At 33.3% G+C, this 13,061-nt stretch overlaps 1 protein-coding gene across 1 annotated transcript; it reads left to right on the forward strand.

The window, feature by feature from the left end:
• Positions 1–1,406: 1,406 nt before the first annotated feature.
• On the forward strand, positions 1,407–12,708 carry LOC117684259 (uncharacterized). The gene is made up of 8 exons (XM_034455586.2): positions 1,407–1,524; positions 1,900–2,122; positions 4,417–4,526; positions 5,669–5,929; positions 7,357–7,522; positions 7,647–8,007; positions 8,151–8,301; positions 12,329–12,708. Exons 1-8 carry the CDS (start codon positions 1,461–1,463, stop codon positions 12,706–12,708), a joined length of 1,716 nt encoding a protein of 571 aa, XP_034311477.2. The 5' UTR covers positions 1,407–1,460.
• Positions 12,709–13,061: the final 353 nt, after the last annotated feature.

Raw genomic sequence — 13,061 nt, forward strand, 5'->3', positions numbered from 1 at the left:
AGAAACAATTAAAAATCTATATCTTTGTAACGAGATGGAATTCACCCTTGTAATTTACAGATTAAGGATAACTTTTATAAGTAGACAAACACATGCGTTTTCACTGTCATTCAAAATTGACGCAAATTATAACGTGTATAGCTTTCAGCTCATGTTTAAAACAAATTCAAGGAAGTTTTCAAGCAAACTTTCTTTTCTTTATTCGAAACAGACGACTGAATTGATAAATCTCGGATACTCGCGTGCTTTAAATCCGAAGTTTATGTTTAAACCGACGTTTTAGATGGTTTTAAATTCTCTGAGTTTTAAAACTTTAATGTAACATTGATACACCTTATTTGACCAAGCATTTGTTATGAAGACGACGGACTTAATTTGCTTTGCGCAGTTGATCGCGCACCTAACAGGAGTAATTGTTACGAACATCGAATCCATAATTTTACGCCACAATCACATCAAACCTACTGAAAACGCTTATGATGCAATATATAGCTGTTCAACGTCATCAATACACACTTTAATATTGCATGTAGTGGGCGATCTTGCTATTCCTTAACATACTGAAATACGCTATTCAACATTATTAAACACGCACGTTAGGGGATGTCAAATTTTTGTAATGATTATTATGTTAGCTCACGATATTTATAAACATCAACACGATTATACAACAGAGTCTGAGTCAGTGAACAAATCATTTTCATTCTGATCCCCACCAATACTCGTATCGAAAATATATAGTAAAACCGACCCTGTCTTTAAGTTTTGAGGTATCTTATTTTTAAAAAAATGTATAGAAATTTTCATAGTGTTTGCTGTCTTAAATCAACTTAGATATGATGTACAAAGTCTTTTTCTTAGAGTTTGCTCAGAACTTTTCATGAACAATTGAAGACAAATAACGTCACATCGCACTTTGACATGTGCCCCGTAAAAACAAATTCGATGACATTGTTATTTTTAAAATGATGCAAATTCAAAACGATCTTGTATCACATTTTAATTGGATAGAAAATCCATTGCAGAATGTTTTTTGAAATTATTTTCCCTCTCAGAAGAACGCTTTTCTCCATTATGTTCAATTGAAAAAGAAAAGAAATACACACATTATTTGTAATGGTCCTTAATAATCTAATTCGATTTTCATGTTAATTTTTTGGTTGATTTTGATATATCTTTAGTAATTCTAACTCATATAAAATTTTCATGAAAATCACTACTGTAGAAGTGAATTCGGTCTGCTGTCCTAAAGCATTATGGAATTCATATCTCAAATTTCAAAAACCTGGTTGCTCCACACATTTACTTTATCTTGGTTTAAATACTGGTTTAGTATAATAATGTTTTAGTGCTACCTAGCTCTTAATCTTTTAGTTAAAGATTCAATGAGTAATTTTTTTTAAGGGTCTCTTGTCTTTTTCGTCTGTCTATAGACCTATACTATAACTCATGTATAGCTCATGTCATTATCAGAGGTCGCCATGCTCCTCCTGTCGTTAGTTTGGCTGGTCACCTCTGGCTCAGGTATGTCATTTTTATCTTTTACTGATCAAAGCACACCACACACACACACACACACACACACACACACACACACATATATATATATATATATATATATATATATATATATATATATATATATATATATATATATATATATATATATATATATATATATATATATATATATATATACATACACACACACACACACACACACACACTCCACTTGGCTGATGCATTTATGTTACAAAGCAATATTTTCAATAATTTGTAAGATAGCAAAAATATCAATAGTAAGATTAAATCTGTAAACATGATTTTGTACCAGCTTTAACAATGTTAGGATATAATTATATAACACACCTGAACATTTCTTTACATCTGATTCTATAGGTTCCACTATCTATAACCCCCGAAAAGTCACACCAGAGAGTACGTCCATAGCATGTGAAGATAGTGTGGTGAAACTGGACTGTGAACAGAAAAACGGAATCATCCGCATCACTCGGGCAAACTATGGAAGATTAACCTTGACGTTGTGTAACAACCATCGTACAACTGAAGGCTCGAGTGTGTCATGTCTTCTCCCTGATTCCAAAAGAATTGTAGCAGAGAGGTGTTGTTTATATATATATATATATATATATATATATATATATATATATATATATATATATATATATATATATATATATATATATATATATATATATACATACATACATACATACATACATACATACATACATACATACATACATACATATATGAAGCACTAACAAACCAACAACACTTGTTATCTATAGAGTCGGATCAAAAGATACACGGTTATAAGATGAGAGCACTAAAAATAACCAACAACACAAACAATAAAGTAAAATATTGTCAAATTTTCAGGTTAACCCGTCCCTTCTTCAGGACAACAAAGTAAAAACTACATATGAAAGAAGAAAAACATATACAAAACTAGCACTAAACTTAAAACTAATAATATATAAAAACTAAATAATATATAAACACCGGATCGATCCGGTGTTTATTTATTATTTAGTTTTTATCGATCCAGTGTTTATTTGTTATTTAGTTTTTAAATATTATTTAGTTTTTAATTTAGTGCTAGTTTTGTAGATGTTTTTCTTCTTTCATATATAGTTTTTATTTTGTTGTCTAGCAAAATTTTGAGCTCTGTATCTTGATATAATTCTACGATTGACGCTGAAATTTTTGTTGATCATTAGAATTGTCTCGCTAAACGTTAAATACTTGTATAAAAATTTAAAAGATGATATGCTGTTACTACTTTCTGGGGCCCTATCTTTATACGATGAATTATATTAATTTAACATTAATTTTGATAGTTTCTCATACACGAGTAAAATAAAAACGAAATCGTTAAAACAGTTTCCATAGTTCTGACACATTTTGTTACGGGGATAAAGGCATTATCGCTATTCATAAGAAAATATTACAGCGTAAAATCATCTTGGTTTGTAGCCATTTGTTGTTTTTTGGATAAAGATGAAAATAATGGGTGGGTCTTAGTAATATACAGTGATCTGCCTGTCAATACATTGACTATAATAACTCTTTTACATGTCACGTGACAACATTTTTCATTTGAGTGTATTCATCAATCAAGTGAGTAAGGTTAAAAAAAGTCACGGGAGATTACGTCAGGTAAACAACAGTCGTTCATAATGGGGAAGACCATTTTTTTAAAAATATTTTTTAAAGACACACGAGACGTTCTTCAATCTTATATAAATTTCCTGGATATTTTATTACTTATCTATTAACATTTAAACGTGTTAATTCCCAAACATTCAGAATACAATACCACGCTCTTTTCGGAGCTAGAATATTTCGAATTTTTCTTAAAATGGCATGCAAAATGCATTTGAATGCTTTTAAATAAAGCCATACAATACTTTTTTAATTGAACACTTTATATCGAAATTAAAAAAGAGTCAAATAACATTAAAATGTAGCTTTAAAATTAGTAAGTGGAAATCTTCACATTGTGGAGATAGGAAAAAATATAAAAAATGGAAGATAGGTCGCGTCTGACCTTAATTGAGGAATTAAGAGCAATGAGGCACAATTATATTCTTCACATCTATAGGAATTTTTCTAATGAAAATATAGTTCATTCCACCAACTGGTGTAATATTAAACAATAAATATTATTTAAAAAAAATAAAATAAATATTAAGAAGTTAAGGAAAAGTGGGGGGAGGGGGGAGGAGGGGGCAGAACGAAAGTATGGGTAATTGGAAGTTAACAGTGTACCCCTACCAAAAGCTTAGTTTTATGTCTTGCATAGGATTTTCTTATTTTTGGTAAAAATGGTATTCCGTAAAGGTACACCGTCAAAGATTAGATGTATGCAAAATAAAAGTAAAATTCGAATACTTTACAATATTTATTTTTTGTTATTCTCTGAGGGGCCATATGGTTCAATATCCTTTGATCGCCCATATAAAGTCATTGTTGCTCAGGTGAACGATGTGGCCCCATGGACCTCTTGTTTTTAAAATGCCATATTTTCTGGGAGAGGTAGACAATCATAACCATGCAGTACAAAATTATAACTTTTGGTATGTCATGCTCATTTATGTACCTTAACAGACAGATTCTCAAAGGACTATAATATCAAAAAAGAAAATAAAATGAACCGAATCTTTATAAGTTGGTTTTCTATTGATAGGTCGTAAGTTTTAGGATACCATAAACACCAAATTATAACCCTCAGGATTTGTTAAATAAATCTTACAATGATCTTCCTAATAATGATATCTTTTGTTTTCTATGGTTGACTTTTTTTTTAATTTTAAGATTCTATATAAATACATAGTAATTGATACATCCATTCCATCAGGGGCTGATATTTGATGTTGGATATCATTTTAGGTGCGATGGTCATCCCAAATGTGAGATTATGGCATCAAATGATGTGTTTGGAGATCCTTGTGTTAACACCTCTAAATATCTACAGGTGTACTATACTTGTGAACCCATTGGTGAGAACTCCAATGAATATATAAATCAAAGTACTGAGAGTACTGAAAGACGGGGTCATGAAAGATGTTTTGGTCCAGGTTTTTCTCTAATATTCTTCCAAAAATTATGAGTTTGAATTAGGTATTTCATTCTATGTTAAAATTCGGCTTTTTTCAATTGCCTGATACATTGTCTAAATTTAACGAAATCCCGACTGGGACTGTTCTTCATAATTTTAGAAAATTGTCTCAGCGGTATTTTATGTGAAATAGGACTCCAAGAAAAATTATAAAAACTACAACTAACCGGGAGAATAAAAAAATAATACATACATATTCCAACTAAGCCGGTTAACATGAACATTAAAATCTAACTTGATTCCTTAATCGATAAAATTGTATATATAATTTGATATATTGGTCACCCAAAATGTATAATCTAGAAAGATTTTGCTTAAAAATTCAGTTAAATTTACTAAAGAATCAATGAACGAGAAGGCAAATATTCAGATATGTTATTATTTTTTATGTACAAAATTCCTTTAGAGATGAACAGCAGTCATACCACAAGTAGACTGAAAGCCAATGAAATACCTTCTTAATATTTAAGACAGCTGTGTATAACCCGTCCAGATTTTAACTTCGGCTCGTGCATGAAGTTTTAAGTATTCAGATTATAGATTGTTAAAATAAAATGAACAACTTTTCAAAAATGGCAAATTGCATTCGATTCAACCCTCAACCCCTTCTATTAATAAATGAGCGCGTCCACCAACTGAATCGTCAACGGCGTTGTGCATTCAGCTACTTAACTTATTCCACAAATCGCTACAACAATTGAATCCGAGCAAGAATATTTTGATCAATAGAACTATATGTTTATTTTCTTTATAGAACTTGGTTTTTATATTAAGGACTCAAAAAAAGATTTAATACGTGTTTGTATAATACATATTTACTGAAATGCATGAACAACTTCTGCACTCTTTTCTTACGCGTAGACTCAATGCATTTGTTCTACGCGTGCCTTCCAGTTTGAGACTTTGGCTGACAGTAAACTAATAGACGGGGTAACGTGACCCCGTCTAATTAAAATCATTTGAATCTTCTTTCACCTGTATATATCTGATATATGAGTAATTTATTAAATGCGTTTGTTCTAGTGTATACACTACCACCACTAACCACCACCAAAATACCAACCACTGCCACCGAAGTGACGGTCACCATCAACAACCCCCCACAAATACAAGTCTGTGATGCCATTTACTTTGAGGACAGGAACTGGCCGTATACCAATGTGGGAGAGGTAGCATCTATGAGTTGTATACCCCCAAAGGTGGGTCGTATCACCTGGAGATGTACAGGGAATGGCTGGGAGGGAGAGAGACCGGACGACTCAAATTGTCAAACACCGGTCACAGGTAGGCTTATTTCTACCAGGGTTGGCAAAAAAGCGGGAAATACTCATATTTCACAGGACGGTGGGAAATACTGGTATTTCCTGGGAAATACTTGTATTTCCTGGGAAATACTTGTATTTTCTGGGAAAAACTGGGAAATAAAGTACAACTACATATCATAGTACTTCATACTTAAACATTAGTCTTAATCAAATATGTAGGGATATAGACAATAGTACACTTTGTCAGATATATTACATTTTATAATGTTCTTTGATTTTAACGAGTTTTGACTGGTCAGAATGCATTGGTTATCTTCTTATGAATACTCCAAACATGGTTCATTCATTGACACCATTGTTATTTTGTTTTTCAGGCTTTAGTCAGGTATAGGTGCATCTATACAGTTATCATAAACATTATATCAAAAGTTCCATTTTCTTGTTATTTGGTAAATGTGAAAAATGTGAAATAAATTATGAAAAATAAAGTGTGACTGTATCCCTACCTCAGTATGCAACACACCTAAGAAGAAGTCAATCAGTCTCACTCATAGTATATGTCTCCTCAAAACAGGAGCACAAAACTGTCAAGTGTCAATTACTCATCAAAACAACATGTGTGATTATTAAATTTTGACTTGTAACACCAACACTAATTATAACAGTTTATTTTGTGCTTTGAATTATAATTCTGTAAAACACAAAAATTGAAGTTCAATAAGCTGGACTAAAATTTGTACATTAGCAGCTCTAGAAGTCTTTTCTTTTCTTCGCGGATAAATACGGTTAAAAATCCATATTACGAGCATACTCAGCAAATAATTATCATTGGTTGAGAAAGACACAAGCCTGATTGATAACTGCCTGTTGTATTGGTATAATGTTTTAATAGTAACTTACAATAAAATATATTAAATACATTTGTAGTTAAAAGATACAGTGTTGATAAATTCTTTTCAGAGGCAAAAAGAGCAATATTTCAAACACGCAAAAAAACCACCAGGAAAGGAAAATGCAACTCTATGTCTGGTAGTCTCAAAATAATCATAGATTTAGAAAAAACATGTTCATATTTGTATATGTTTCTTATGGAAGCAGTCATTTACTCTAACAGTTTCATGTTATAAATGGGTAAAGCATGTACATTTGTAGAATTCAGGGTTGGCTGGGAAATACCAGTGCTGGGATTTACCAGTGGTAAATACCGGTATTTCCCGTCCCGGTAAATACTACTGTTTTTCACTAAACTGAGAAATACTGGGAAATACAAATTTATAATCTTTATTTCTTATACTTGTTCAACGTAAAAGTTATGTTTAGAAAATAAGATATTAACAATAAGCATCAAAAACCAATTTATCATACTTTCCCATTTCACTGTCAGTTTATGAATCTTAAATTCCCCAGATCACTTATTCTCAAAGACTTTTGTTTGATATTTAAAAGCTGAGGAGTCAACTAAGGAAGTGACAGTGCCTCGAGAGGAGAAGTGTCGCCTGCCGTCAAATGTTGACGTCGAGGCGATCAGTCCAGGAGACGTGGAGGGCTTCAAGTTTGGTGACACGCTGACGAGCCGCCACGAGTATGTGGGCTGGAAGAGTCTGAGAGTCAAGTAAGAAGCATGTCTCATTATTGTGTACTGTTCAAAATAAAGTGAAGGGAAAATTTCCATGATGTTGAGCAGTTCTTAAATGTTTGATTGAAATAAGCACCAGCGTGATTTTATTTCATTGTAGCGCCACCATAGAGATAGAGTTTAAGACAACAAGCAGTGGAGGAATTATGTTGTATGCCACAGACAGACGAAAGACAGACTTCATCTCCCTCATCATGAAAGACGGCCATCTTGTTTTCTCTTTCAACAGTGGCTCTGGGGCCCTGAATCTTAAAACTGACCAAAAATACAATGACGGCAAATGGCACACCGTGGAGTTTGGAAGAAATAAGAAGACAGGGAAGATCTCTGTGGATGGGGGTGCAGCTAAAGAGGGAACCTCCCCTGGTCCAACACAGTCGCTGAACCTCCGAAAGCCATTCTTTGTGGGTGGGATTAATCCAGACCTATCCTCTAATGACAAAGTCAAGAAACACTTACAGGTACGTGTTCTACGGAATGAATGGTAACGGCTGGTTTAATCACTAGGCCATGATTAACACAATCTTATTCTGACCATTAGAATCACATGTATGTACAATGACCCTGAAAAAAATCACACAAGAGTTATAATTATTTTGTTCAGGGTGTACTAGGCAGTTTTGAGGGGTGTATGCGTAACATGAAACAGAACTACGAGAGCTTTGGTCAGTCTAATGCGATACAGGTCAGCTCTTGTGTGGCTAATCTGGAGAGGGGAACCTTCTTCAATGACCAGGGATGCTACATCACTCTGTGTAAGTCTTACATTTCTGGTGTCGGGGGAGAAATAGTGATATGATTGAATACATACAGATAACTGTCCAATAATAAGTTATTGAATTACCAGAGAACAAGCAATGATACAGTAGTACAGGTACTAATATGATAATGGACAGTGCACTCAAAGTTTCTAATAATTCTTTTGAGTTTTTTAGTATCCACATCTGATTCACACTACTTCTGGAGTATATTGTTGAACAGTACTCTTGAAGTTTCTCGTTCACTACTGTAAGAATTTTGATAAGAAGTAAAGAGAGAGGTTTGGTAGACCATTTACTGGAACCTGCTATATATCTTTCTTTGTAAGATCTTTTGTGAAGCTTTGGAATCCAGTATAAATAGGGTAAATCAAATTCATTTTGTTTATTGGGGATATTAAAGATATCCATAACGGATTTATGATTTTGAAATATTTCCTGCTTAGAAAAGCTGCTGTGGGTGTAAGTAGGAATACCATGTGTAGAATCAAAACCTAGTTCTATGAAAATGCAATAAGTATAATGTGCCTTACAAACAAAGACAATGTTATTACTTGCCTTATCAGCAGTATAACCAAAACTCATAACATTATTCGTTTATTATCATACGGTAATACACAAAAACGTTGACTATTCAATACATAACTGTGCAATCAGGCGTTCAACTGCACTATGAATCTCTCAGAAATTGATAAATTTCTTTTGTTTATACATGTTATATGTATTGATTATATATATCAAATCAAAGAAGGGATATAATAACGTATCACAATCAAAGTACTGGAACTACTGATATACGGATGCATCATTTCGGAGGAAATTAAACTAATGACAATATATGTTTTTTTTATTTAATGAAAAACAGCGCGCTTTCCGCTTATCATGCTAGAATATTCGCGAAGCGGTTTAGTATTATGGCAATTTAAGGTCGCGAGAATATTTTTCAGGTTGACATCAGAGTTAGGTAGATATTAGCTGAAAAATACAATGCAAACCACATGTATATATGTACACATTTCCTTTCTTGTGTATATTTAGATTAAGTCGATATTATTTCCTGTGTATAGTGATTTGCAAACCCAAGGTAGAATACAGCATGTCATAGATGTTTTCACACCTGTTCAAGACAAAAGATATCCTCTAAATTGCAAAATACTTCGTCTAACCGTACAACACCCCCCTTTTTTCTATCTTACAGTCTTACAGAAGGGGTTTCTTGATTAATGAGTGTCGTCGATCCAGATATTCTCTTATTATGATCGTTATGTGAGAGAGAGAGAGAGAGAGAGAGAGAGAGAGAGATAGAGAGAGAGAAAGTGTTTTAGGCGTACTTTTGCGTACATTCATTTGGAATATACTAATATTATATATTCATAGAATTAATATCCACAAAATAATATAGTACATTGTGATTGAATTCAGCATGCAGTTTCAGTCCTAGTCCACGTGTCACCCTGTTAATCAAATCAACGCGCGAGGATCACCACGTGTTCCTTCCATGATAAGGGAAACATTTCGTTCTAATAGTTTTCATTTCAAGTAAGGAGAAATGCATGTATGCCTAACAATAAAGTATTCTACACTGTTTGTGATGTTTGATTTCAAGTAAAGAGAAAGGAAGCATGCCTAACAATAAAGTATTCTACACTGTTTGTGATGTTTGATTTCAAGTAAAGAAAAAGAATGCATGCCTAACAATGAAGTATTCTACACTGTTTGTGATACTTGATTTCAAGAAAAGAGAAAGGAAGCATGCCTAACAATGAAGTAAATGTATTCTTTACTGTTTGTGATGTTTGCTTTCTAGCAAAGATAAAGGAAGTATGCCTAACAATGAAGTCCAGTTATATGGTACTATTTTTAATGATATATATTATGGCTATTTGTTGTATCATATGATATTCTTGTCAATTCTATCTATTGTTTTTCACGCGCGACACTCTTATCAGCTTAAAAAACACACCGACTTTCCAAATCACTTGCGGGGAGGGGAAGGGGGGGATGCGCAGCTGTAAAGAAAGATACGTCTCCGCGTGAGATTAATTAATAATACACAAACCATATACGACAGAGACAAAGAAGCAAACCATGTTTATTCATTGAATCTCATAATTATTCATTGTTTCGTCCACCGCTAGATGGTGCTTGAGGAATCCTCATTATTTGAAGTCACGGGCAAGACAATCACATTACTGTGGTTTCATCAATATTCGTTGAATACAAATTTTCGTGGATTTCGTTGTTAAGTTGATCCACGAAATTAAATGTTCATTGAAGTTCAATATCAAGTAACATTTTGTATTGATAGGATTATTGGCCACGAAATTACTTATCCTTGAAACTGTGGTTTTCAGAAAATCCATGAAAATTGATACCCACGAAAATTAATGAAACCACAGTATATGGAGGCTTTTATACAGCCTCCGTCTAAAAAGGTAATGTTCTATTTTTAACTTATTAAGGTCACTTCCCCCACTGCTGAAAGTGAAAAGATGTAAATCAGCGGTAAACGATGATCGTTTAAGCTCATGTATAAAACATATTCAAGAAAGTTTTCAAGCAAACTTACTTTTCTTTACTTTACTGTAAATTCCTTATTTTACGCGAGTACTTAATTCCGCGATCCCGCCGGTTTACAAGTATCAAATCGCGGGAATATAAAATCGCGAAGGTATACATTTTTACTCTCTCTCTTATGGTTCCCAACTCTCAGAAAATAATGGCGAGAACTTAAAATCAGCGGAGGGTGCTTCTCGCGATTTTACACGGGTTTAATTAGGAATATACAGTATTCAAACAGAGAATCTGGGATTGTCGCGTGCTACAAACCCGAACTCTCAGTTAAGTGGTACATTACCAGTAACATTGCGCCTTGATGGATCAATGAATATATAAATCAAAGTACTCAGAGTACTGAAAGACGGGGTCATGAAAGATGTTTTGGTCCAGGTTTTCCTCTAATATTCTTCCAAAACTTATGAGTTTGAATTAGGTATTTCATTTTATGTTAAAATTCGGCTTTTTTTAATTGCCTGATACTTTGTCTAAATTTTACGAAATCCCTACCGGGACTGTCCTTCATAATTTTAGAAAATTGTCTCAGCGGAATTTTATGTGAAATAGGACTCCAGGAAAAATTATAAAAACTACAACTAACCGGGAGAATAAAAAAATAATACATACATATTCCAACTAAACCGGTTAACATGAACATTAAAATTTAACTTGATTCCTCAATCGATAAGATTGTATATATAATTTGATGTATTGGTCACCCAAAATGTATAATCTATTTTGCTTATAATGCATTGTTCTAAATTTAAATTCAAGTTAATTTACTAATGAATCAATGAACGAGAAGGCAACTCTCAAGACATGTTATTATTTTTTATGTACAAAATTCCTGTAGAGATGAACAGCAGTCATACCGCAAGTAGACTGGAAGCCAATGAAATATATTCTTTATATTTAAGACAGCTGTGTATAACCCGTCCAGATTTTAACTTCGGCTCGCGCATGAAGTTTTAAGTATTCAGGTTATAGATTGTTAAAATAAAATGAACAACTTTTCAAAAATGGCAAATTGCTTTCGATTCAACCTTCAACCCCTTCTATTAATTAATGAGCTCGTCCACCAACTGAATCGTCAACGGCGTTGTGCATTCAGTTACTTAACTTATTCCACAAATCGCTACAACAATTGAATCCGAGCAAGAATATTTTGATCAATAGAACTATATGTTTATTTTCTTTATAGAACTTGGTTTTTATATTAAGAACTCAAAAAGATTTAATACGTGTTTGTATAATACATATTTACTGAAATGCATGAACAATTTCTGCACTCTTTTCTTACGCGTAGACTCAATGCATTTGTTCTACGCGTGCCTTCCAGTTTGAGACTTTGGCTGACAGTAAACTAATAGACGGGATCACGTGACCCTGTCTAATTAAAATCATTTGAATCTTCTTTCACCTGTATTTATCTGATATATGAGTAATTTATTAAATGCGTTTGTTCTAGTGTATACACTACCACCACTTACCACCACCAAAATACCAACCACTACCACTGAAGTGACGATCACCACCAACAACCCCCCACAAATACAAGTATGTGATGCCATTTACTTTGAGGACAGGAACTGGCCGTATACCAATGTGGGAGAGGTAGCATCTATGAGTTGTATACCCCCAAAGGTGGGTCGTATCACCTGGAGATGTACAGGGAATGGCTGGGAGGGAGAGAGACCGGACGACTCAAATTGTCAAACACCGGTCACAGGTAGGCTTATTTCTACCAGGGTTGGCAAAAAAAAGCGGAAAATACTCATACTCATATTTCCCAGGACGGTGGGAAATACTTGTATTTCCTGGGAAAAACTGAGAAACTACATATCATAGTACTTCATACTTAAACATTAGTCTTAATCAAATCTGTACGGATGTAGACAATAGTAAACCTATTCAGCTTTTTGACATTTTATAATGTTATTTGATGTTAACAAGTTTTGATTGGTCAGAATGCATTGGTTATCTTCTTAGGAATACTCCACACATGGTTCATTCATTGATAACATTGTTATTTTGTTTTTCAGGCTTTAGTCAGGTATAGATGCATCTATACAGTTATATAAACATTATATCGAAAGTTCCATTTTCTTGTTATTTGGTAAATGTGAAAATGGGGCAAGAAAAGTATGTGAAATAAAGTGTGACTATGTCCCTACCTCAGTATGCAACACACCTAAGAAGAA

This window comes from Magallana gigas, chromosome 7, assembly GCF_963853765.1.
Source record: "Magallana gigas chromosome 7, xbMagGiga1.1, whole genome shotgun sequence".
In the NCBI taxonomy this organism is placed as follows: Eukaryota; Metazoa; Mollusca; class Bivalvia; order Ostreida; family Ostreidae; genus Magallana; species Magallana gigas.

Bases quoted from the DNA above. Each gene is read 5' to 3' on its own strand.
- LOC117684259 (XM_034455586.2), top strand. From the start codon at position 1,461: ATGTCATTATCAGAGGTCGCCATGCTCCTCCTGTCGTTAGTTTGGCTG. The intron at 1,525-1,899 runs GTATGTCATTTT...CTGATTCTATAG, and splicing joins GCTGGTCACCTCTGGCTCAG to GTTCCACTATCTATAACCCC. The intron at 5,930-7,356 runs GTAGGCTTATTT...GATATTTAAAAG, and splicing joins TTGTCAAACACCGGTCACAG to CTGAGGAGTCAACTAAGGAA.